Source organism: Cordyceps javanica, chromosome 7, assembly GCF_051103115.1.
Source record: "Cordyceps javanica chromosome 7, complete sequence".
In the NCBI taxonomy this organism is placed as follows: Eukaryota; Fungi; Ascomycota; class Sordariomycetes; order Hypocreales; family Cordycipitaceae; genus Cordyceps; species Cordyceps javanica.
Window position 1 is genome coordinate 2,719,940 of NC_139301.1, and position 25,141 is coordinate 2,745,080.

At 52.1% G+C, this 25,141-nt stretch overlaps 7 protein-coding genes across 7 annotated transcripts; 5 read left to right on the forward strand and 2 right to left on the reverse strand.

The window, feature by feature from the left end:
- Nucleotides 1-1,284: 1,284 nt before the first annotated feature.
- Nucleotides 1,285-2,136, reverse strand: V2A60_010313 (uncharacterized protein; the record flags this gene model as incomplete). Its single annotated transcript, XM_083261570.1, has 1 exon — nt 1,285-2,136. The coding sequence occupies one exon, from the start codon at nt 2,134-2,136 to the stop codon at nt 1,285-1,287; it is 852 nt and encodes a 283-aa protein (XP_083117696.1).
- A 912-nt stretch (nt 2,137-3,048) lies between these two features.
- V2A60_010314 (uncharacterized protein) lies at nt 3,049-3,825 on the forward strand (the record flags this gene model as incomplete). Its single annotated transcript, XM_083261571.1, has 1 exon — nt 3,049-3,825. One exon carries the CDS (start codon nt 3,049-3,051, stop codon nt 3,823-3,825), a length of 777 nt encoding a protein of 258 aa, XP_083117697.1.
- An 890-nt stretch (nt 3,826-4,715) lies between these two features.
- V2A60_010315 (bZIP transcription factor) lies at nt 4,716-5,789 on the forward strand (the record flags this gene model as incomplete). Its single annotated transcript, XM_083261572.1, has 1 exon — nt 4,716-5,789. One exon carries the CDS (start codon nt 4,716-4,718, stop codon nt 5,787-5,789), a length of 1,074 nt encoding a protein of 357 aa, XP_083117698.1.
- Nucleotides 5,790-5,916: 127 nt separating this feature from the next.
- Nucleotides 5,917-7,629, reverse strand: V2A60_010316 (major facilitator superfamily domain-containing protein; the record flags this gene model as incomplete). The annotated part of the gene is made up of 3 exons (XM_083261573.1): nt 5,917-6,519; nt 6,592-7,167; nt 7,258-7,629. 3 exons carry the CDS (start codon nt 7,627-7,629, stop codon nt 5,917-5,919), a joined length of 1,551 nt encoding a protein of 516 aa, XP_083117699.1.
- A 4,912-nt stretch (nt 7,630-12,541) lies between these two features.
- Nucleotides 12,542-17,034, forward strand: V2A60_010317 (uncharacterized protein; the record flags this gene model as incomplete). Its single annotated transcript, XM_083261574.1, has 2 exons — nt 12,542-12,736; nt 12,811-17,034. The coding sequence occupies 2 exons, from the start codon at nt 12,542-12,544 to the stop codon at nt 17,032-17,034; spliced, it is 4,419 nt and encodes a 1,472-aa protein (XP_083117700.1).
- A 1,953-nt stretch (nt 17,035-18,987) lies between these two features.
- V2A60_010318 (uncharacterized protein) lies at nt 18,988-19,749 on the forward strand (the record flags this gene model as incomplete). Its single annotated transcript, XM_083261575.1, has 1 exon — nt 18,988-19,749. The coding sequence occupies one exon, from the start codon at nt 18,988-18,990 to the stop codon at nt 19,747-19,749; it is 762 nt and encodes a 253-aa protein (XP_083117701.1).
- A 4,733-nt stretch (nt 19,750-24,482) lies between these two features.
- On the forward strand, nt 24,483-24,971 carry V2A60_010319 (uncharacterized protein; the record flags this gene model as incomplete). The annotated part of the gene is made up of 1 exon (XM_083261576.1): nt 24,483-24,971. The coding sequence occupies one exon, from the start codon at nt 24,483-24,485 to the stop codon at nt 24,969-24,971; it is 489 nt and encodes a 162-aa protein (XP_083117702.1).
- Between the last annotated feature and the right edge of the window lie 170 nt (nt 24,972-25,141).

The following is a 25,141-nucleotide window of genomic DNA, read 5'->3' on the forward strand; positions in this document are numbered from 1 at the left end:
CATGCCGTTGACATATTGATGAATACTTTGCGACCTAAATTATTTCGATGCCGCCCGAGTTGGCACGGCAACTAAGCGGGAGGCTTTTGCGACGACCTTATTGACTGCGTTGTGATGCTCAAACTCCTCCTCCGCCTCCCATCGTCTCCCCTTGCTTATATCATTACGGCAGGTGAATGCCGACTTTAGCTCGAGGATGAGGCTAGCAAATGCTTTACCAAGCGCAAACAGAAAATCTCCGAGGCCGGTCGCCCATTCAGCACAGAGTGAACGAGGGCGTCACGGCCTCTCACGATAGGCGCGGGCCAGAAGAGGCGTTTCTCTTCCGCCATTTCATGTCGACAATGCCAACAATGCCGACAATGTGAAAGTTCTTGTTTACTAGAACATGGCCACCTTTGCCATCCACGTGCTTCAAAATTTCTCGTCATTCTCTCTGCATTGGTACATTGCTCCCGGTCGACAGCCTTCCATCTGCGTTCGAGTAGAGCCTGGAGTGCCGTACCAGTGCCTGTACCCGTATCAGGGACCCAACAGCTGCCACCTCCGATGTAGCAATATCTCCTGATGGTATTACCGTGGCCATGAGTAATCATTTCCCATCACATGGATACTTTCTAGGGTAGAGTATGACATCGATCAACAGTTGCACGGCTTTCTCCCCCCTGTGTCGTTGATGCGATCTGGTGGTCTCGAGGACTGCTGTCGAGCTACTTCATCAGGACACGGGCAACGCCGATCGCGTTTTTTTTATTTTACATCTCCTACGTCAAAGGGGCTTCAGGTTAAGGAGTTTGGATGTGGCGCTCTCAAATATTTAGCGGGTGAAATCGCCAGATGCAATTTTGCACCTTTAACATTCCTACATGCATCGGCAGGGCGAATTAGTCTACCGTGTTGCAACTTTAATCGATTGCCGAAAGACTCAGCTTACACTGCATAAGGTTGCGGTTTGAGTGACATAAAGATCGCTTCACGGCATACTTGAAGTTTCATTGCAGCCAAGAGGGCTGCAATCATTGCTTGGTATCTCAAATCTTTTCGAGTTGGTAACCTGACATCATCTCTGTTGGTTGCGTAACACTACAAAAAGACACCCAGCAAACGGTCATAATGTATTGGTACCTCTTCCATCGCGGCTCGTTGCTGCAACAAGGCGATAGCTGGGTTCCTTTCCGAGCTTACGCCTGCTGATTAACCGTAACGAGAACATATGTCCGGTATCATCGCGTTGTATTTCAGTTGCCGCCAGACATTTAGGCGCAAAAGAAATATGGGCCATAGTTACTCGACTGAGTTATCCTTCAAGTCGTGGTGCTTTGCGGCAAAGTCTTCTACCTCGGCCCAGTCCATGAAGCCAATAGCGTTCCAGTACAGCAGCTCTCCGGCCGCTGGTGGCTTGCATCGAAATTCCTTTCGCGGTTCTACCTGAATGAGGAGGGCGCCCTCGGTGGCAAACTTGTCATCCACCACGGCAAGACGATTGGGGTCCAGCCCCTTTTCTTCAGCATGGCGCTGATGCTGTTTGACCACCTCATCCGTGTCGCCAGATTGATCGAGCGAAATGGCTACATATCGGAAGAGATCGTCTATGCTGCCCTTGGATCGCGGCTCTCCTTCATCGTTTACATAATGCAAACCGACATCAACGGCATCTGCCAGCGGGTGAAAGCTGTCCCGGTCTCCATTCTTCCGATTGTCGTACACGGGCAGTTGAAGCACTGGCGGCTGCTTCTCGTACCATGTCCCCTCTCTCACCTCGGTCCAGTCAGAGTTGGCAATTGCCAGTGACGCTGCCGTCATACCGGCCATATCTGGCATGTTCCGAACGGCATCCGGGAACCCATGCTCGGCTTTCAAGTCACAGAGTAAAACACCATCCGTAGCCGCGTTCAAAGAGTCCACGATCAAGAAATAGGACTGCTCGCTGTAGTTTGGAACCTTGTAGTTGTCCTCTTGATGTTGAAAAATTTGCAGCGGCCTTTTGTCGGGCATGAACTTGATGGCGAATTGCTCCTTGACCTGTTCAATAGTATCGAGGACGTCACTGCGCAGGAGCTCACATATGGCGTCTTCGGTCAATCCGGTGACGGTACAGTAGACTCTGATAGTATAGTTGTCTTCCGGGGCGCTCATGGTGCAAGCGTTTTGTCGAATTGTTTTAATGAGTATGACGTGTATGAAAGGAGTACATTGTCGTGATAGAACTGAGGGGTGAACCGACTGTTTGTATCAGGCAACGTCATATACACGTGATGCGTAGCTGACATTTCAGCGGACAATGGGCCACCTTTGTGGCTATGAGCAACGATCACATCAGCAGAAAGACTGGCTTGGTGTTTGTTAAACTGGCCATGTCATATACAATAACTGCCCGCACATGGCATAGCCTCTTTACGCCTCACTCCAACACACAGATTCATGTTGGATACCCTCTCATTCTTCTGGGTGCATTCACCATGTATAAGCGAGCGATCCTTCAAAGCCTTTCAGCCAGAGACGGACCGGCTTTATGCGCAAATAGGCTGGAGCCCTGTTTTCGATCTTCGGTCGATCATCTCACGCTACCCCAAAAGACGAAATCGGCCGGGCAAATGTGATACGGGCGATGACTGCGTACGAAATATCTTGCCACATCCAGCTTGCATCGAGATGGTCAGAAATAACAACTCTACTCTACTCTGAGGCCTCAACGTTACGGTGGTGCGCGAACTGAAACCTGCATACAGTCTCATCGAATAGGCTCATCCTCGTACGTAACACCTCATTTGCCGGCTTGTTTTATCGATTTGCTGTGCTTACTCTTGCGCATGACATTATCACGATCCATTATTCTTTTGAGCGACAGACTGCCTTCTTGCGATGTCTTCATGCACCTCAGCATATGACGAGGCTGTGAGAGAGGTAATATCGCCCGAGGAGAGGCGTGAGCTGAGGCAAGCCCATGTAGTATAAATAGAGGAAGCGATTCTCACGGAAAAGAGAGAAAACTACACAACCCAAGAACAGACATCATATCGCATCTTGATCCTCCCCTTCTCTATCATCATGCTTTTCAAGCTTTCCACATTCGCACTCGTGGGAGTAGCCGGCCTGGTCTCCTTTGCGGGACAGACACAAGCCACGCCTCCAGATATCACCTTCCTGTGCGACAAGGCTCCCGAAGTGTGCACAAACATGTGCTGGGCCACCCGCTGCGCTAGCCCAACCTTTCCCCAGACACTGACTTTTGACTTTCCCGACGAGGTTAAAAAGGAAGAACGCCGCAAGAGCGCCGGCTGCGAAAAGGGCAACAAGTGCAACAAGGGCAAGTCGGGCACCGGCCACCGCGGGGACGGCTACGAGTCGTGCGACGAGTATCCCTTTGCCAGCACCAAGGAGGCCGACCAGGGCCACCAGGTGTCGCGCTGCGTGCCGGGCACGCAGAACAGCTACCAGGGCGGCAAGCTTTCCGGCCTGCAGAAGAAGTGGAAGAAGGAGGGGAAGACGACCTTCCTCATCGGCTTTGGCAACCCGGGCAGCAGCGGCGTCAATTACTGCAACAACGAGCCCTGCAAGAACGACGGCTGGGAGGTGCAGGACGGCAAGGTCTCGAAGCGCGAGGCGCCGCCGCTGTTCAGGTACTATCGAACAAGGGCCGGCATGATCTTGGCTTCGCTCGCGCCCATCGACTTTCCGTCCAACTTTACGCGCGAGTTTCACGAGCAGGACAAGGTGGACGAGAGTTTCTACGTCTGGACAGATGTCGATGCCGACATTGGCGAGCAGCGCCTCATTCACGACACTGTTATGGAGGAGCTTCCTTGGGATCACTTCCTGAACTAAGACGTCCACCGAGAGGGGGGAGATGAGTGCAGAGTCAGGGTCGTCATCTTTTCTCAAAATGACGACGGCAGGATTGGTCGAGTGCTGTCGCGTGTTTATAGCGCTCATATAGGAGATATGAAATCGCATGTTGTCAGAAGTCCGCTGGATCACAGCTCTTGGTAGTGTGTCAACCCTCGCGCTGGTCCTGCTACGCAGCCGGCTTATCTATCTTGGGGATATCTTAGAGATGTCTTGGAGAAAATTCTGGCCGGAAATTTGATTATGATTGAAACACCTGCGTGCACGAAATATTGTAGAAAAACTAAAGACGCCCTTTCCAGACGAAAGCGGACTCATAGCAAATTTGCCGCTCTGTCAATAATCAGTCGAGAATACCCCAGTACCAGTCTGAGCCGGTTGTGGAACGTTCTGATCAGCGCAGTTTCCGATGGCAATCGCGTTTGGAAATCCCTGGCTTGTTGCAATTACGGATAGCGCCGTTAAGGGGAGCGATGCAGGACACCGCAGCTTGACCTGAGGCGTTGTGATCGTTGATAGTGTAAGTCGGAGGTTTGGTGGGCTTGAGGGATGACCCTATAACGTACATAGGCAGACAGGCAGGCCATTTGACCCCAGGTAAAGGTGCCCTAGCGAAGAATGGAGCGACCGTTATGGCAGGACTATGATCTAGTATCCTTTGGGAAACGTTACGGAACCATCCCTATTTTAGCTCATGCTCAAGACTGACTGGTTCGATACCCTGCGCAGGTAACGGGCGCACTTGATACAACCGGAGAGATACGAAGGCTTACAAAATAAACCCTGTCCCTACGAAAGAAAAGTCTTAGGGGGTCTCACAACATCAGTAAAAGCCGGCCTCTAGTGCGCACATCTCATACCACAGAGCAATGCCGTCTATGGAGAAGAAAAGAGCGCGGGACCGACGCTCACAGCAAAGTCTCCGCGATCGAAAACAAATGCGCATCGCCGAGCTGGAAGGGCTGGTCGCACAATGCAAGGAGAGACACCAGGCTTACGACGCGCTTGATGCGTACGCACGGGAGATGAGTGCGCTGCGACAACAGAACAGATCCCTCGTCCAACGGCAGGAGCTACTTAAATCATTGGTGTTGTCCTGGGGGGAGCCAGGTCTGGTCGTGGCGGCAGAAGGCGAATGGACTGGAGGGAACCCGCCAGCTCTCGGGCATCCGCCGTGCATCCGGACAACACCGGCACAGACGGGCGGCGCGACGGCAGTGTACAATGCAGCACAACCTCATGCCGAGATTGCTCGTCAGCCAAAGACGCTGGTTGCATCTGACGGGGCAAGGCCGCCGCCGCCGCCGCCGTCTTGGAGCCTCATCCCGCCTCACGACGACGACTTTTCCAACCTCGAAACGCTGGCCGGCTGTCCCTGGTTCGGGCACGCCGAGCTCATCCGAGGCTGCCCCGACACGCCGCACTCGCCCCTCGACATCCTCTACGGCAGCAGGCTGAATCCGCTGGCGGACATGATCTACAGCACGAGCAACCGGCGGCCGTTTCGGGAGCCGGAGCGGCTGGCCACGGGCTGGATGGCGTACCTCTTCACGCGGTGGGTGTGCAACCCCTGCCCGGCGACGTACGGGCGCATGCCGTCGTTTTTGCGGCCGGTCGGGGCGCAGCTCGAGATTACGCACCCCATGGTGCTGAACTTGGTGCCCTGGCCCGCGGTGAGGATCGCGCTCATACGCGCGTGGCCGCGGTATCGGGACAATTATCGGGACTTTTTTGGACTGTTTGCTTGCTGTATACGTATTCGCTGGCCTTGGGGGGACAATGTCCTGGAGCGGGCGTCAGACAACACCCTGGTGATGCGCGACGACTTTTACAAGATACTCATGAGCGAGAGCGGGTGGATGGTGACAAAAGACTTTGTGGATCAGTATCCAGCTCTTTTTGCTGGTATTAATGTAGCATCTATACTCTATGAATTTCTCTAATCAAAATCTATCAATATTTTCATCCAAGAGAGTCAGAATCGGACTTGGTCGAGGCTGGTCCGTCGTTCAACTGGCCAGCGTAGCTGCCGGTGTGGCCTCGTGGCCTCGCATTCAGCTTCTTTAACCCTCAATCAAGACTAACGGGCCATCTCTCTCGAATAGCCTTTCCATAGCGGATGAAGACGATGGGAAGAGGCACAAAAGCTAGTGCCAAGAAGCCGAGTAGCGAGTTTCCCCAGCCTAGCCCGAGCGACTTGAACATGGCCGGTCCTGCCAGCGGCAGCAACGCACCGAGCAGCGAGCGCGTCGCCGTCAGCGCGGCATTGCCTGACGCGGCATACGCAGGATAGCAATCAATGACATACGTCTGGACCGGCATAAAGACGCCCATCATACCGGTGCCAAAGGGGAACATGCCAATGATGGGCACGATCCAGTGGACATGCTTTTCGGCCGTCCAGCCGTACCAGAAAAAGCTAATGGGCAGGATGCATGCAAATACGGTCATCATGGGCAGACGCATCTCGGGTTCCATCCTTCCGCCATTACGCGCCGCCAGTTTCATGACCATTTTATCGTTTGTCGAGCCAATGATGATGAGCCCGACGAGGAAGCCGATGCCGATGCCGAGGTAAGCAAGACCGGCGAGTCCTGTAGAGAAACCGTATTGGGTCGTCATAACAGATGTGATGGTGGTAAAGAAGAGGTACAAAAGACCGTATATGAGAGCCTACATTGCGAGATGAATTAGCATGAGATGAGCGACATGGGAAACCAACAATGGCGGGCAGGTGATCCGTACCATGTAGATGGAGAGGAGCAAGACAATGACAGATTTGGAAAGGAGCAACAGCGGGCGCCACATTCCCTTGCGAATGGTCCTTGCAGCCGAGATCTGTTCACTCCCGGGCTCCAGCGCGCTGCGCAAGTCACTGCGGCCCAACTCTTTGGCGAGCGCCTTCGTCTTGCGGCGGAGCAGCACGGGCGCGTACGTTTCCCTGTTGACCAGGTCCACGACCAGGGAGAGCACGCCGCCCGCGATGAGCAGGAGCCAAAACACCCACCGCCACCCGGCCGCCTCGCCCAGGAACCCGCCCGCGATGGGGCCGACGACGGGTCCGATCAGGGGCCCCATGGCCCAGAGCGCCGTGGCCTGACCGCGCTGCCGGACGCTGAACAGGTCAGCGATGACGCCGGCGCCGAGTGTCAGGCACGCGGAGCCGCCGATGCCGGAGAGGAGGCGGCATACGATGAGCGTCTCGACGTTGCGCGCCAGGGCGCAGCCAATCTGCCAGACGACAAAGAACCAGTTGCCCGCGGAGAGGACGATGCGGCGGCCGTAAATTTCGCTGAGCGGTGCGAGCAAAAGAGGTCCGACCTGAGAGGAGAGGAGAGCCCGCCATGTTTGTTAAGAAAGAGGGGACTAATAGCACACGAGTCTCTCTGCATCAGATCAAGAGTTACGTACTGTATAGCCAATGAGGTATATGCTAACGGAGAGAGAAACCACCGTTTCGTTTGTCTCGTCAAAGTCCCTAGCCATGTATCCCACCGCGGGAGCAAACATGCTAGATGCCAGCGGGGAAATGATTGTCATGACGCTGATCAAGGCCAGTATCATCCATTTCTTGCGCGGCGTGTAGTTTTGGGGGTTCTGGGGGTCGTCCTGGCTGTCCCAGCCAACGATGCCAGCATCGAGGTCGGTAACGGGAAATTGCGCATCGGAAGTGTGCGATTCGGCAACGGCCTCCTTGTTCAGGTTTCTCTCAAGGTCAGGCTCCAATACGTCGTTGTCGCGATTAGTTTGTGTCGTCGTGGAGCTTGCGTAGTGGCTCGCCATGGTGGCTGGCTGGTGCCAGCTTTGGCAGTAGAGATGGAAGTGAATGGATTACAAGAGCGGGAGCCGAGACAAAGGAGTCGACTACAGGAGCTAACATGCCAGTGGTGTATATTTACATACATATATACATATAGAAACCGGCCACCATTGTCTATTATTTCCCCTTACCGGACTTAACAACGACCCCGAGATCAACTACAACAATATCCCGGGGCCGGCCACAGGTTCTGGGGCAGGTCGACGATGAATCAGTGGTGAGGGGCGTCCGACGACGACAAGCCAATCATTTGAGCCCATATTCCGTGGACAAGGCCGTGCTGAATCATCGCTTCCGCGGAGCTGGTATAAGCTGACGTGTGGATGAGACGTACGACGAGCAAAAGAACGCATACTCGGGCATGGGGAAAAAAACGGTGATTTAAAACCAAATGAGGTTGCTTGATCACTCGAGCTTCCCCTTACAATTGAGCCATGGTACTTTTGTGCACAGAGCATCTCAACACTCTCTGAAACCACCGTAGACAAACAGCGTCTGTGAGGTCTCGGGCGATGGCGCAAACCTGCCCAGGCTTCCTGAGACATGTCGCTCTCTAAATTCTGCATCGGACACCAGAATTTTTCGAAACTTTCGAATCAAATGGGGCGTGGCAGTTGTAACAAGGCAAAAGTTTGCCAAATTTGATGGCCGCAACCTGACTATTCAGCCGTGCCCCATCGGCGCGCCATCCTTCTGTACAATTCTCCAGAGAGGCTTGCAGTGTGCGCCAATCTCATCTCAATACGGATAGTGATCATGGCTTTCACTTAATGCGAGAGCGCCTAGTTATAGCATCGTCCAACCTTGAGTGTTCTAACGCACTTCGTCGGCATCGCTACCAAAATGACAGAATGAACGCGCCCGGGTCAAATCAAATCATTTGCATCTTGTGTGTTGACAGACCCGCCGTGGAGAGAAGCCACAGGCAAGCATTCCGCGGAGTCTGCATGATTTCGCAGCAGATCCCCCCCATAGTTGCATGGTGCAATGGCCCAAACCCCTGTCACAAGGCGAGGGAGAGACTTGAGGCTCTGAGTGTAATGTGGGGAATGTGAATGATTCTGCAGCGCATGGAAGTTCGATAAAGTCGCATCTCATGTACGTGTGATCTTCTATTATCGATCCACCAATAATGGAGATCGGAGCAATTCGCCTGCGCAAATGCCTCGACCCCAGCAACGTGAAAGCTATCAACACTGTGAGAACTACTTGCTCCAAGGCGCGATCAGCTGATCTAAATGTTGATAAGATAGACCCCTTATGCCGAATCACCTAGTACTGCTGCTTTGCAAGTACATAACTTTTGTTCCTATGCTATCGTTCGCAGCAGGCGGGAACAGATCCTGGCTCGTCATGTTGAAGCAAAATCTGTGGACAGTTCCTACGGTTCGTCAGCATAGCCACGAGAAAACGGTGTAAATATCTGAAACTACCAGAAACATACGTGTCCTATTGATTCTCATGCCAAATCCAGCACACATACTGTGACTAGCCAGTGACGGCAGGTTGACTTCTAGGCACAACTGAAGCGGTGCGCGAGTACAACGTGAATGCTCTGTGTGTTGTTTCCGATACCTGTTGCGCCCGGAGATGCGCTGAAAAACTTCTTTGATCATTCTGTGAAGCGGTCAGAAACATATATCGTTCTGCGTCAGGCCACAGTGTTGATGTTGGCGGTGGCCCATCTAGACAAGAGACTGCACATTTCTCGCTCAAAACATTGGCATTTTGCTTCTGCCACACGGAACAGACGGACCAGGGCAGATTTGTAAACGCAAGTCATGAAATTATCGCTCTGTCTATCAAATTCTATGAGCGCGCGCGTAAAAAAAAAGAAAAAGAAACTCGGGCCAGCCTGTCACTATTCCAACGACGCTCCGGGTGCATCCGTATGCGGCAGGCACTTTACACGTCCAACGGCTCGCCTAGACCACGACTCTCGCTAGAAGGGGGCGTGTAGAACTTCATACCGGTCGGGGCACTGAGGGTTGTCACCGGTGCTGAGAAGGGGTAGTAGAGTCAGCGGCGGCGAACCGACACATTTTTTGCTGCTGCTGGTGGAAGGCCAGAACAAAGGAGAACCAAAAGGACGTACCGATGGGAGCTGCGAGAGAATATCCGCCAAAGAGGCCCAAAGCCAGGAGCGTGATGAATGAACTTTGCTGCATTTTCTGATGGGGGTTTTTCTGATAGCTGGGCTGTACTGCAGTCTGGTGCCTTTTTTATGAATTGTTCAATGGTATAAGAGTCAACTCTTGTGTCCTTTGGTCCGGTACTTTGAATGTGCGTGCCGGCCGAGTTATATGCACAATGCAAGGGACCGGTTGCCAGCCAATAGCGCACTACGGGAACAGCAGGTCGGTGTTCCAAGTGCCGTCTTCAAAAAAGTAGTTTGTGTGGGGGGTATAACCAGCTACTAATAAGTATCTGTGCGCTCTGGTTAACAAGCATAGCCCGGGTAGTTTCGTTGCAAGGAAACTCCGCACCGCCTCTGATACGTATGAGTTTGCTGGCAACCAATTATAAATAGAGCCGGGAGCCAGTAGACTGGTAACTAAGCCATCAGCCTGTGCAATGAACCAATACTCTCCCCCCGGCCCCCAGGCACCGCGGAAGACTACAAGTTTACATGTGCCACACGTGTTGGAAGACGTTGACTGAATCTAAATGACCAACTCTTTCCTCCGCGAGACGAAGTTCTCACTTGTCTCTTCCATCAGACGCCTGAGGACTCTTTTGTCATCCTACTGATTCTGAGGGGCGCTGCCCGGGCATGCCGCGAGAAATTGGGCCGATTGTTTTCCTGTCAAACTGCCCTCGGAGCGGTTTGCCATTGACAAACCCGTCTTGGCTGGCCCATAGTATTATCAGTTTATGGTGGCTTCTGACCGACCATAGCCACTGTGCCACATGTCCGGGCTTGCTGCAGATTTGGGTTGGCGTTTTTTGCTACTGCTCGCTAAAGTTGGCCACTCCACTTGAACGAGGACGGAAGCGGGCTTCCTCGACGAGTTAGAAACTCAGCAGGGATGACACGCCTCCCCAATCCGTGGAACTGGTTTATACTCTGGTCCAATATAGCCCCCATCCAGAGCGTTGTTGCTGCCAGGAAGAAGGCAGAGAGGCACTGGAGCAGCGAAGATGGGCTCAAGGGGCTCGACCGCTTGCCGACCGGTTCATCATTACGGTGCTGCGCGAACTTGCAGCCACTAGCATACCAGCCTTTACGATGTGACGTCGACGAGCGGGATATGTATGGGTGCCAAGTCAGCATTGGTGCCATCACGAGCCTGCTTTTTGCGCCACGTTATTGTAACTATATTGTACTAATATGGCGGCCTTTTCAGCCATACGTAGCTTGGCCCTGTATTCAAGGAGGGCCTGCTACGCAGAAGAACCTCTGATGCAGACAGCCAAAAAAAAGGATGGTACCAAGCCGCCGCCGATCACTCATCAATATCGACGACGTATTCTTTACAGTTCATTTATTGCCACGAGGGTCGACTGGGTGTTCTCATCTGCAACTGCAGGCGGGATGCATTACCAGTAAGCTAATAACAAGCTCGATGCGATGAGTAGAGAGCGGGGAGGGGGGGGGGGCTGCCGCAGCTGGGGAAAAGGGAGGAGCCAAGTTTGGAACCACTAACTACTTCGTACTTGCGGCGTAGTAAATAAGATAAGCAACTAGTTGACTAGTTGAACCCAGTCGTCAATCTATTGACGGGAGTGGACGACGCGGTGGTCTCCCCACCACACTGCCGAGTCCGTTCCGCTGCGCTGGAACTTTTGCGTCGCGCGCGCGCGGCCCCCCCGAGAGGGTTGCGACCTTCCGTACAGTCTTTGGTGTGTGCTGGGCGGGCTTTCCAAGACCAAAGAAGGAAAGGAACCTTGAAGATCACGTCACAAGTCAGTTTGTAACCGACTTCCAGCATGGCAATGGCCAGAGCCTTGCCAACGGAGCAGAAGCAAGCCACTGACCGGTAGTGCCATATCTCCATCTTCAACGCCCCAGACACGCAGTGGACGGCTTTCGCTACGAAAAACACTTACAACAAAGAAAGCTTCAGAATCGAGCGGCGCCACATCAGTCCCGTGTTGCCTCCCTCTCCCCCGGACATGGCTTCATGCCACCCCGTCCCGACTCGCTGTTGTGTATCTCTCACTGATCGGAGTAGGCAAAGGCGGGAAATTTTCTTGCTTTTTGACTTTTGCGGTGGCACAAACAAGGCTATATAATTTCGTATCAATCTGTAGAGGGGCGGCGGGCTGCCAACCACAAGACAACCCGGTCATCTCCCATCATAGCCCATGCTCCTCCGCAATAGATGCGGCTACTAAAAACCTACAAGGAGCTAAAACATCCTTACTCTGCACATATTATACTCTCCGATGTAACCACCCTGCTGCGCGGTCTTGGGGAACAGTTAGTTGCCCGCCCCCCTCCGCGATTGCGGGTGATATACTCGCCCGAATGTTGTTGTTTGGGCTGGCTCGAAGGATGTTCAAACCAGCCAAAACCGCGCGGCAAGAAATTCCCATATCATTGTCACTGCCCCAATGACGCCCGCCGTGATCCTTTCCCATGACAGACGACCGCTGTTGTTTGATTGAGCCGTGCCCTTCAGCCTTGTCGCATTCCTACTGCTCTTTGCATTTCCACTTACTTACCTTCTCTACTCTCCTCTCCCCCCTTCAGCCCCAGCCCTTTGTCACTCCCTTACTTACTTTCTTTCCCGCCTTCTTTAACGTTCCTGCCCCACCCCTGTCTGTAACTTGATTTCTTTGAATTCCCACCATCATTTGCATCGTCTTCTTTTTTTTGCGTTCGCGGCGTATGGGGTTCGCCCTAACCCTCTTCTTTCTCCCGGTGAAACAATGGCGGCCTTCACTTCGGACCATCTCTTCTGGGACCCCCTCGTCTACATCTTTGACTTTACGTTGCGGTTCGAAGAGATCATCCTCCAGCTCATACCTTCGGTCCTGGCCATCGGTGCCTGTGTCGTCTGGTACAACCATTATCGCCATGAGCCTGTTTATATCCGCTCGAGCGCATTGCTCTGGGCAAAAGTCGTACGTACCAGGACTCGTAGCCGTTGCGATAATACTGACTTGCGCCTAACTTTTTTTTTTAACTTACCCGTCAGACCACCGCGGTCGCTCTCGTTGCACTCCAGGCAGCCAATCTATCACTTCGCGCGAAGCTGATCGATTCACGCACTAGTAGTTCCATTCCCGCCTCGACACTTGAACTCGTCGCGCTCGTCGCACTTGCGGGCGTAGTGTATATGGGTCACATGCACTGCATCCGTTCGTCTGGTTTCTTAGCCCTGTACCTTATCCTGACCCTTTTGATCGATATTGTCAAGAGTCGTTCCTACTTTCTGCGACCCGACATGAGTACGCTCGGTGGCATCACTGCTGCCACTGCCACTCTACGACTCACTCTGCTTCTGCTCGAAGAAAAGTCCAAGAGAGATCTGATCATTGACAAAGAAGTCCTCGAGTACTCTGGGCAAGAAGCTACAAGCGGATACCTCACAAGGGCCCTCTTACTGTTTTTGAATCCAATGTTCATCGCTGGTTATTACCACAAGTTGAATAGTGCAGAATTGATGCGTCTTGGCTTGGATTTTTCGTCCAAGCGGTTGCATCAACGGTTCAAGAAGCACTGGGAAAAGACAAAAGACAAACCAACTCGATATTCCTTGCTCGTTGCATGCCTTCAGACTTGGAAATTGGAGCTGTTGCAGCTTCTGTTCCCCCGGTTATGTTACGTAGGGTTCAGCTTTGCGCAGCCCTTTCTCATGGGCCGTGTTATAAACACCGTTGAACAGGTCCAGGATGGAATGGGAAAAGAAAAACTTCCATCCAGAACTGGAATCAATCTCGGCTTGCAGGCTGCCACCATCTTCATCTTCGTCGGTATGGCCCAGTCCAAGACAACTTCACAGCACATGACAAATCGTCTCATGACCCAAGTGCGCGGTGGTCTTGTCGCCGAGCTCATGGAGAAGACGCACCATCTCAGCGAACAAGAGGCAAAAAAGTCCTCGGTACTCACTCACATGAGCTCAGATATCGATTCAATATCCGAGGGCCTCGGAGGCTGCATTGACATCCCCATCACCATCTTGCAGACTTGCCTCGGTGTATATCTCTTGTCTCTATTCATTGGCACATCGTGCTTCTTCGTCTTGGTTCCCATTGCAATCACAACTTGCTGCTCATATCTGCTGGGCAGCAAAACCGGACCTGCAATGGCTGAATGGAACAAGGCCATCGAGGAAAGAATTTCGAAAACGAACGAGGTGCTATCGCAATTACCTGGGATCAAAATGTTCGGCCTTGGCCCAACTATGCGGGACATGATTCACAGTCTTCGGGTCAAAGAGATGGAGATCTCAAAGAGGTATCGATTCTTCATGACCATTGTGAACGCGACCCAACAATTTGTTGATCTCGGGACGCCTGTTGTCGTTGTTGCGGCAGCCTTCTTCCTAAGCGGTTTCAACCATACCATGTCGGCCGGCCAGGTTTTCCCCACGCTTGCGGTTGTCAGTCTCATCCAAGCTCCCATGCAAAAAATCCTCGAAATTTATTCCGAAATTTGCGCCATGATTGCCTGTTTTGACCGAATTCAAACCTTTTTGCTGCTCCCCGAAAGAAAGGACTCACGGGTGAAGTGGGATCCATCAGCACCACGCGAATCATTCGAACTTTTGCCAACCCATTTTGGCTCGACAGTGATGAGGCGTCGTCGTCCACAGGGACCAAGTCCTGGTGGGATCATTCAGTTTGATGGGGCCACTTTTGGTCCCATGGGGATGGAAGACCCTCTTCTCTCCGATTTACACTTTGCTATTCTCCGAGGCTCCATCACAGGGGTATATGGCGGGACAGGCTGTGGAAAGTCCACCTTATTCCGAAGCATCTTGGGGGAGACAAAGGTCTCGGGGGGATATGTGTACACCGACCATGTAGACATTGCCTATTGTGGCTCGCGAGTTTGGCTTCGGGACGCTTCTATCCGAGACAACATTATCGGGTGCCTAGCGTACGACCCTGTGCGGTATGATATCGCGATCCAGAGCTGCCAGCTCGAACCTGACCTAGCACGTCTTCCCGGGCGGGACGCGTATACTGTTGGCCCCAACGGCTTCAACCTCAGTGGTGGCCAACGACAAAGGGTCGCATTAGCCCGCGCTGTTTTCGCCCGTTGTGCCATAACAATCATCGATGACTGCTTCAGCGCTCTTGATGCGCAAACAGCAAGGGCTATCCTCGATGCTCTTTGTGGGCCGAATGGAGTTCTTCGAAGCTCGGGATCTACGGTGCTAATGGCGACCTACCTTCCAGAATCGCTTCAAGTCATTGATCAGATGATCAGCTTCGATGGACGGGGCGGGGTTTCTTTGGACCAGGTCGAGTTCCGTCACCCTGATTTCAACCGGCAAATCTCCAACTTCTTGAGCACGCTACAGTCTACAGCCCCACGAGAAGTTGAAATGAGAGAAATCGATGCTATTCGGAGAACGTGGCCCGAGGAGTTTGAGGTCCCCTCTGCTGCCGAAGAGGACTATGTCAGACAGCGCGGTAGCTGGGGTCTCTACATGATTTTCATCGACAGCGTAGGGAGGGCCAAGTGTGCTTGGTTCAGCTGCATGGCGCTTCTTCTCGCTGGCACCGAGCTTCTTCCCCAAATCTACATGCGCGCCTGGGTCGAACGCGGTCCAGATAATGGACTCTGGTTTATTGGGTACTCCGCAATGGCCGCCGTCGCCTGTGCTCTCATGGCTCTTGGCTATTGGCTGCTCTACTCTGTCTTTGCCGTGCGGGCGGCAGTCGGTTTGCATGAGCAAATTCTCAACGTTGTCATGCGTGCAACCTTTGGATTTCTGACAAGTACGAATACTGGAGACCTCCTCAATCGGTTTAGTCAGGACTCGGGTCTCTTTGCCAGAGTTTTGCCATATTACTTGTTTCGAACAATGTACATGTTCTACGAAGCCGCGATCGTGATAGGCATCATTCTCTCGAGCGCCTCTTATATGACAATTGCGCTCCCCTTTATTATCCTAGCCATCGTTGCGATCCAAAGCTTCTATCTACGAACCTCACGACAGATCCGCCACATTGACCTCGAAGAAAAGGCTCCTTTATACACCTTCTTCGTCGAAACATCAGAGGGAATCATGTACATTCAGGCATTTGCGTGGCAAGAGAAGAATATGGAAAAAGGGTATCGTCTACTTGATAACTCCCAGCAACCATACTATCTGATGCTCTGTATCCAGCAATGGCTCACATTGGTGCTTGGGTTGCTTGCAGCTGGTGTTGCTCTTGTGTTGGTCTCCGTTGTGATTTGGATCAAGAAGGGCACTTCCGGCCCCGCTGTCGGCCTTGCATTTCTCGGCATCATTTCCTTCCAGCTGATCATGATGGAGCTTATCCAGGCGTGGACTGGGTCGGAAACGTCGGTGGCCGGGCTTGGTAGGCTGGAGAAATTCGTCTCTGAGACTCCATTGGAGCCGAAGCCCGATCCGCAGGCTCTAGTTTCCGCCAAGTGGCCTTCTGCTGGCGATGTACAGTTGACGAGCGTCTCGGCGCGCTACAAACCGGCCGTTGATATACCTCCCGTCACTAGAGATGTATCACTTGCTATAGAGGCCGGCGAGAAGATTGCCATTACGGGGCGAACCGGTAGTGGCAAAAGCACACTGCTGCTAGCTATTCTCGGACTGGTTCAGTACGAGGGCAAGGTAGAGCTTGATGGTGTGGACATCACCACGATTGACCCTGATCTTCTGCGGTCTCGCGTCATCACTATTGGCCAGGAGCCGCTGCAGTTCAACGCCACCATCCGCAAAAATCTCCTGCCATTCACAATGAACGACGATGGTACCAAAGGCGAAGATAAGATGCGAGAGGCAACGACTACTGACAGCATGCTCGAGAACATACTGAGCCGGCTCACAATTTGGAGCAACATCAGTGCGAAAGGAGGTCTCGACGCCCAGTTGGATAGTGCGGGCTATTCCAAGGGCGAGATCCAACTCCTGTCCATTGCGCGAGCAATCGCCCGTCGAAAGCAGACAGGCAACAGCATCGTTCTGATCGATGAAGCCACCAGCAATCTGGACCCAGAGAGGGACGTTGCCACGCAGCGAGTGATGAGGGAAGCCTTTCGCGGCTGCACCGTCATCACCGTTGCGCACCGAGAAGAAGCACGCCAAAACGTCGACTGCGCCATTGAATTGGTGGATGGTCGGGTAGCTGGTATACTGCACTATCAGCGCGCTCGCACTGGCGATACTTCGACGGAGGCCTCATCGGAGGCCGGAGAGGACGAGGAAGAAGAGCGGTGCTAGTTTACCACGGGTAGTTTGAACCTGCCCGAATGCAACTGAATGTAGACCCCCTTTTTTCTTCCCTTTTGGAATCTGATCATGCGCCGCTTGTGTGTTGCGTTATACTTGACCATGGGCTTTGTGGCTGCCTCCTCCAGTCGAGATTCCCGACGCGAGGGCCGACGCAAAACCCTAAAAGAGTTTCTCCCGGTACCAAACTATACCGAATGGCTGTTCCATTCCGCAAAATACAATTTGCCGCAGAATACCGATGATATCAATGACCTGGACCTACACCGTAACCTTGTTGGCGCCACGGGACGACGACACCCCGTTGCGAACCTCAAAGTTTGGCAATACGTTTTTTGATCAATTACATTGATCCGTACGAATGAATTGAAAAGCTAAATTGCTTCCCACTGGGGATTGCACCAGCCTTTACCATGTCTGTGCTCGTTACCAAGACGCTGTCGTTGGTGGAGATGGTGGTCTAGTGAATTGTGCGGTTGTATGGTGAGAGAGGTTCGTGTATAAATTCATTACTCTAGTCCAAATTGAGGAAATTCAATCTATTTGGATGTTAAAGAGGAATTTACAAGCGAAAAACACGACGACGTTGTGGTAAGTAGAGGCGTTCGGCTTGCTTCTCTCGCACCGAGGTCAAGCTGAGCCATAATCCCTTGAATCTTTTTCTGGGTCAAGTAACCTATAAACATTCAGCTGCGTGCTCATTGCTCATGATTAGTTTACTTTTTTGAATTTAAATATAATTTCAAAAAAGGTCGCAGAAGCAAAAAAGGGCGGAGGGGAGGAAGGAGGGGGGGAGAAAAAGACCTTGCCATTAGAACGATCCCCCAACTTCTACCACTTCTGATTTGATCAAATGCTTCCAGCTTATCACACGTCGTTATCAAATGACTAGTACAACGGAGAAAGATGATGGTTATCAGTCTATGATTCTCATACCAAGGCCTCGAGAATAAGGCGTTCCTGCAATGACAAGGCAAAAAGAAACGGTCAGCATGCATTGTGCCGAAATGAATTGCCTTTGTATGAGGAGATGGAGCTGCGGGCTCATAGCTTCGGAACTAGCTTTGACACCCCCCAAGCCCTCCGGAAGCGAAACAAAGTCCGACGCCCAGCCAGCTGAATGCCTCTTCTACCCTTCTCGATATGTCCGCCATGACCGGTCTTTGGAGCGCCACAACTCCCACCACAGCCTTAATGCATATTATGTTGATTTGGCGGGTTCTTAGTGACCAATTATCTTTTCAGTTTGATAATAGGCTTGGAAGCTACATATTGCGTAGTAATAATCTTTCTAGAATAGAAGTAAGGTCTACTCGCGTATGCCATCCTGAATCTGGTACAACCCGTTCTTTAAAGTTCATAAAATGACATGTCAATATCGCGGATCATACTTTTAAATTAGTCTTTTTTGATAGAGTATAGAGTCATATACTTAATATGCCTCTTTCGGCCGTGTCGCCGTTTGATGTCTTTGAACCACATCTTGATTCCCAGCCTTTAGTACTCGACGGAACCCCTTTGCCACGACCATCCTCCATATACAGTAGAAATATATACCAAAATTGGTCAAATCTCGTTCAAACCTTCTACATGATGCTTCAACGACGCTCAAGGGCTCTTGATGATGTGAGAGCGACATACAACAGTCTCAAATCCTTGGTGTATGCCACTCCAATCTTGACATCCGATACTTTGTCCAGAAGAGCTTCCAGCCCTGGATTGCGCATCACGCTTTTTTTCAAGTGTGAGAACCTTCAAAAGTCAGGCTCGTTCAAATTTCGCGGCGCATCCAATTTCATCGCGCATCAGTCGGATGCGGACCTGCGGAAGGGCATCGTGGCTACGAGCACCGGTAAAAGTGAATGCAAACCACAGATGGATGGTGCTCTGACAGAACAATTTTTTCCAGGCAACTTTGGTCTCGCGGTGGCTCTTGCTGCAAAAATGGCGGCCGAGTCGCGGTCCATTCCGATACAAGTATCCGTCGTTTTACCCGCGGCGTCGATGCCCTCTAAAATTGCCGGGGCCGAGCAAAACGGTGCGAGAGTGTTCCTAGCAGGAGAAACACCGAAAGATCGCGAGCGAGTCACCAGAGAGATTCTGGATGAGACCGGGGCAGTTTTGGTAGGCCCGATGGACGATCCGCGAATCGTGCTCGGACAAGCAACAACAACTTTCGAGTTCGTTGAGCAGGTGGCCACGACCTACGGCGAGAAGCTAGATGCTCTTGTTCTTCCTAGCGCTACAGGCGGTCTGCTATCGGGCGCTGCCGTGGTGTGTGAGCAGACGGATACCATGGTGTTTGGCTGCGAACCCTACGAGGGAGGCCCTGATCTTCGAGGCAGTATTGAAGCCGGCATCGTCTCCGACCCGGGAGCCCAGAACACCATAGCTGATGGCTTGCGAGCCTCCACATCAGCCAATAATTTTGACGTTATCCGGCAAAAGGACCTTGTTGATGGAATATTTGCTGCAGACGACGAAGAGATTCGCCAGGCTTGGTGGCTGCTGATCGAGCAGCTGAGGTTGCTCGTAGAGCCAACTGCAGCTCTGTCATTGGCCACGGTACTTTGCAATAAAGAGCTCCGGGCAATGCTCGCGAGCAGGAAGCCACACTGGAACATTGGCTTGATCCTTACTGGGGGCAACACCACAATCTCGAGAATTGTGGAAGAGTTTAGTCGGACCGCGTCGCAGGCGTCTTAGAAGTACAGCCATATTGTTTAGACAGAGGAACTACGTTGGAGCCTTTTTGAATACTGTCATACATGCAGAGCTTGAACATTTCAAGAAAAACCCCCCCCCGGGACTCGGAAAAGGTAAAGAAAAAAGTGTCAATGCTGTCCTGAAAGCGCATGTTATCCACAAACTTATATTGAATGACACCCAACACTTTACTCAAGCGCCACACCAGGCGCATGTGACTTCTCGCCCGCGCTAAAAAGCAATTTCTCTCAGAACTGCTGCCATTTGATCCCGGAACCGTGCGGCGCCCATGAGCAAAGCAATGAAGGCCAGTTGAGAACGGCAGAGTAAATGACCCGGCGCGCTCGCCCTAATGACAACCTTGAGGGATCAGGAAGCCAAGGACCACTCAAGCCCACGCTCTGCAGCCCTCGAGACATCGTCTCTCGGGAGCCGCCGCCATTGGCACCGACCACAGCGCCATTTGGCCCCGTGGCTGGCTGTGGCGCACTGGCGGCGTCTATAGAGCGCCAAAACCATCCATAGATGGACCCAATGGGTTCTCTTTCTGATCCTTGCGAAATAATGTATTATATTAAACCGGGCGAGCAATAATACGAGCGCTGCGTAGTTCCTTTCTGGGAGATGGCTCACAACAAACTCGCCCTTGGCTAGGTAGCGCCATCCGTACAGCCACCATCTCCGACCTGACCGCCAACAGTGTGCGACTCAATTCGCATTGGAAAATATGCTGTTTGGGGGGCAAAATAACGTTTTGTCTAGGAATGCGTCGGGGCTTGATACGATAGTTGTAGACAGAGTATGCCAGCCGCCGGGAACGTGTGTCCGATGACCAGTCAGTCAGAATGTCATCCCACCTTTGTGCGTTCAAAGCTTTAGCAAAGCCCACATAATTTCCGATATTCCATGAGGTTGAGACCTATCTGTCAACCTTCACCCTACTTCTGATAAGATAAAGCACGAAACGTAGGGCTTTTAGCTACCCGAGCGGGATAAGAAGCTTTCGTAGCTCAGAGGACCTTGAACAGCTTGATCCTCAGTGTCACCGGACATGAGTTTCAAACAGCGTGGGGATTCCGAGATCCCATTCTCCTGTCTCTCATGAGTTTTGCCTAGTCATACTTCCTTCAGCTTGTCAACTCTTGTCTGAATTGGGGGCTTTGCGTCCTAGTACTCGGTCAGTAGGTAAGGCTCGGTGACGAACAGCCCGAGAGTAACTTGCGAAAGACATGGCTTCGTCCAAAATCCTCAAACTCTTGGAGCCTAGGAATAGTTCATCTGTGCAACTTGGGAACAAACATGTACAACTAGCAGCGCACGCTCATCGTTTTTATTGCAACAGGGTGCCCGGGATATCCCCGCTCATTTATGAAATGTAAAGGCAATGTATTCGCGTCTGTTAAATTGTTTGTGATTTCGGCCCAATGCTCGAAGCAGATTTTGGATTTGAGCACACGTAAATGGTAGTCGCTAGGCAGTTATCTAGAGTATTCATGCCGTTCTCGATGGTTGGCGATGGTACGAGTCGACCTCCCCAGTAGGAGCCCCATGCATTCTCGGAGGAATTCCTTATCAAATGTAGCCCGCCAATGCATCATACTTGTTGTAGTCTTGAAGTCTCAGGTTCTATTACTGTATTAATTGTCCGCAGAGCCGTAATATAACAACCATTTATGCGGATCTTTCGACATTTCTTGCCTGCATCAATTTGGTGGCAGGGTATTACCCGAACCCTTATCAAAGTACTTGTCCGTACCCCTTGATGAGCGAGAGCGAGATACTGTTGTAGGGAAACAGGCATTTGTGTTTGTAAGGGGTTGTATATAGCAAAGAAGTGAAAAATGTGATGCATTTACAACGGTGACAAGTGACGTTGTGCGAGCCCTCGTTACTGTTTCCAGCTCCATTACACCAATGCCAAGGTCTGAGCATGTCTGAGACCGCTCTTTGGCAAAAGCAAAAAATAGCAAGTGGCGGGATGGAAGAGAGATGGGTCCCGGAGACTTTCGCAAGCTTTACTGTATTTCTTTTTCGTTTTTAACTTCATGTCCCTTCTCTCCCTCTCTCACTTTTTTTTTTGTTTTTTTTTTGTTTTTGTTTTTTGCTTCTGCAATTCATGGCTACCTAACTGTTACGAAGTCTCGCAAGTTTGTCATGCGGCAAGAGAAGACTTTTCTTGAGCAATCTACAACACTGCTTTCCGTTATCACTGCTTTCTGTATCAGTAAAGGTAGACATGTTTGGTTGCGTTCAAGCTAGCACATGTGACGAACCAGACGCTTGGCCCATTTCCAAGTCTGGTCACAGACATCAATAAGAGGCCGTTGGGCCGGGGTGCATCGCCGTCATAGTTCGGAATGCGCCACCCCGGGCGAACCCGTACCGTGATCTGGCTCCGTAACCACTTTTTGCTTCTTCCCACCGCCGATATATTTTTTGCGGGTTGAAAAAGTCAGCAAAAAGCCTGACTTTGGGCAGAATACTCGCAGCACGGACGAGAAAATAAATGGCGCAAGCAGTCTATCTGCGACGCCAGCAAACCGTCTAGCTTCCGACCAGCCAATGCTCTGTCGTTGAACTTGACAATTTTTTTTCTTATTCTTTATTCCAACTTGCGCAAACGCATGGGCTGATAGCCTGTTTCGTCTGGAATAAAGACGTCGGCTGCAATAATTCTCCGCTTGCGCCGTTGATGGGCGGCCTGCTCCCCGTTGAATCCCCCCGGGGGGGCTACTTACCGGCCGGCAGAGAAACAGAACAGGCATAATGTCTTGAGTGATAAGACAACAGCGCTAGGGAGAAGGGCAAGGGCCGCCCCGATGTCAGGAGAAGAGGGGGGCGGGGGGGCCTCGGTGGTGTCGGCGGTTTGTGATGGTGTGTGTAAGTTCGGGTACTTACTTTTAGCATCCATTTCCGTGTGAGTCCGAACGACAGACAGCAATCCTGCAAGTCGTCAGATAACGTACGTTTGCAATTGGCACCAAAAGACAGCGAGTCGGCCGGGCTCTTTTTGGCAGAGGCGGCACATCGTACAACTCCTGGACAGAAGCGACAAGGACCATGAAGCTACCGATATGGTCGGAACCATAGGACTCGTCGCGATCGAATTCCCACTGCCCGTACTCCGTCTTGTCCGCGTAAGGCGTCCATCTCTGATGGGGCTCGCTTGTCTACGACATATCCCCACTGGCCCAGCTCGCCCAACCAACCAACTCCGGATCCTCCTCTTCCGATCCTGGCTTAAGACAGGAGCCTGTCGCTTTTCATCACATTCGCAATCTGCCCTGCACCCTGTATCACATCCCCTAGTCGAATTAGTGAGTACCATTCCCCAGCCAGACCAGCTTACCGAGGCACCAAGAGTGGCCAGCTCCGATGTGACAGCACTTACTTGGAGGTTTCAACCTGCAACGGTTACCCATCGTTCACATCTTGAAAGCCAAAGAGCACTTGCGCAACGCAACAGAATGCGCCGTCCACAGTCTAATCAGTCACTCAAACCAACCAACTTGTTAGCTAGCGGCGGATCGCCCAGTTCCCGTCCGGAAAGCCACATATTTCGCCATTTAAAAGTGATGAAGCGTGTAACATGGCAATCATTGCATTACCGCCAAAGGCCAACGAAATACAGTAATAATCTTTTTTTTTATTTTGGCAGAATCCACGACAAATGTTGCTGTGCGACCGGCAAAACGGCCTTGTCAGCTGCACAGTTACTTGCTCACGATGCTGCAGTGGGGGACGCACCGGCTCAGCCACCCGGCCAGTCGGCTTGAGTCAAGATTTCGCCGTCTTGAAAGTTTTCCCAGAGGCTTCACATGCAGGCGCACTGCATTACTTGTGCCTCGCAGGCCTCGCCGATCCTCTCATGCGCGGCCCCAAGCCTCAGCTCGGGCGGTAGGGTCTGTGTTCCGTGACTTGTCGGGAACCCTTCACCTGTCAGCCCATATCCAAGGCCTAACTAATCCTTAGTTGCCTAAAGCGCACCGTCATCAGGCAAGGAAATGAAAAGACCAGTTCTGCTGCTCAGCAGCTGATCAAGGACAAAGGGATTGCCAGCCATTGTCCAGCAGCTTTGATGACATGACAGCATGGACAGCATAGACGGCAAACTTGGCTGCGAAAGAAGCAAGCACAAGCGCAAGTGTGTTTGTGTAAGTCACCTAACAAGGAAAATAGAGCCCAGCCAGGAACGGTAGGGTCAGACGGCGTCTCTCTCGCTCTTGGCTCGATGCCTTGACACTAACAGAAGGGGACGGGCCTGCTCCTCTGGCGCGCTCACCTCCCCCCACTGGCGCTCCCCGGTGATTTAATTCTTTAAGCAAGGATCTCTCTGCCTCACTAGTCATGATGGTTCTCTCGATTGGCAGGCCCTGTCCTTGTAACTACCGGCCCGGCGAGCCCCAGACTCCCCGACATTGCTTCTTGTAAATAGCGCTAGCCCAGTTGACTCTCAGACATTTCCGACTTTGCTTTTGGGTGGGAACAGTCCTGTTTGTCCAATTGGGAGGGGAGAAAAAAAAGGAAATGAGTCGTTTTGTCTTGGATGTGCCTGCATCCCTGGCGGCCCAACCAAGATGCACATCTCATTTCGTTTCACACTTATATAACAGGCTATCCCTACCAGTCTCGGTCGCTACAAGATCGCGCATTTCCGTATAATACGCGACGACTGCGTCGACATGGGATTTCTCGCAGCAACGACACACTCACCACCCAAGACGCCAGACGCAATGGCGACCGCCGATGTAAATCATGACATCTATGCAAGGGAAGTCTTGGGCTTGGAGGCTGGCATGACAGAAGATGTCGTTGATGCCGACCTAGTCGCCAAGGCCAATTCACTGGGCATCGCCGCCTCTACTTTGCAGAAGCGCACCACATCGAGCGCATTCTCGTCTTCTACATCCGGCTCTGCCCTTGACCAGACATTTTCCGCAGCTTCCTTCTCTAGGCCCGCCACACCTCGCTCCTCTATCTTTGCGTCATCTAGCACAGACCTGGCGTGCAGCGGCGCGACAAGCTTTGCGCAATACGACCAGTTTATCGCCGCCGTCGATGGACCATCCGAGCAAGCACGCTTCCGCAAAGGATCACTACCGGACGTCAACTCATCAGCGCAAAGCGCCTTCAGCGTCAGCACAAACAAGAGTTTCTCCAGTGTCAAGTCTGGTTTCAAGCCACGCTCATGGTGGAAGAAGAAGTCAGACCCGTCCATGTAAGCAGTTGCGGTCCGCGGTCGCCGTGATGCAGGCGGAAAGTTTACTGATGCGAAGAAACAGGTCCTGCCATGGCTGTCGCAGCTCAGCTGGCAAGATGGTAGCCCTACACGGACTTTCATGTAACCACACATACTGCTCCGGGTGCTTGCGATACATTGTGAGCCGGGCGT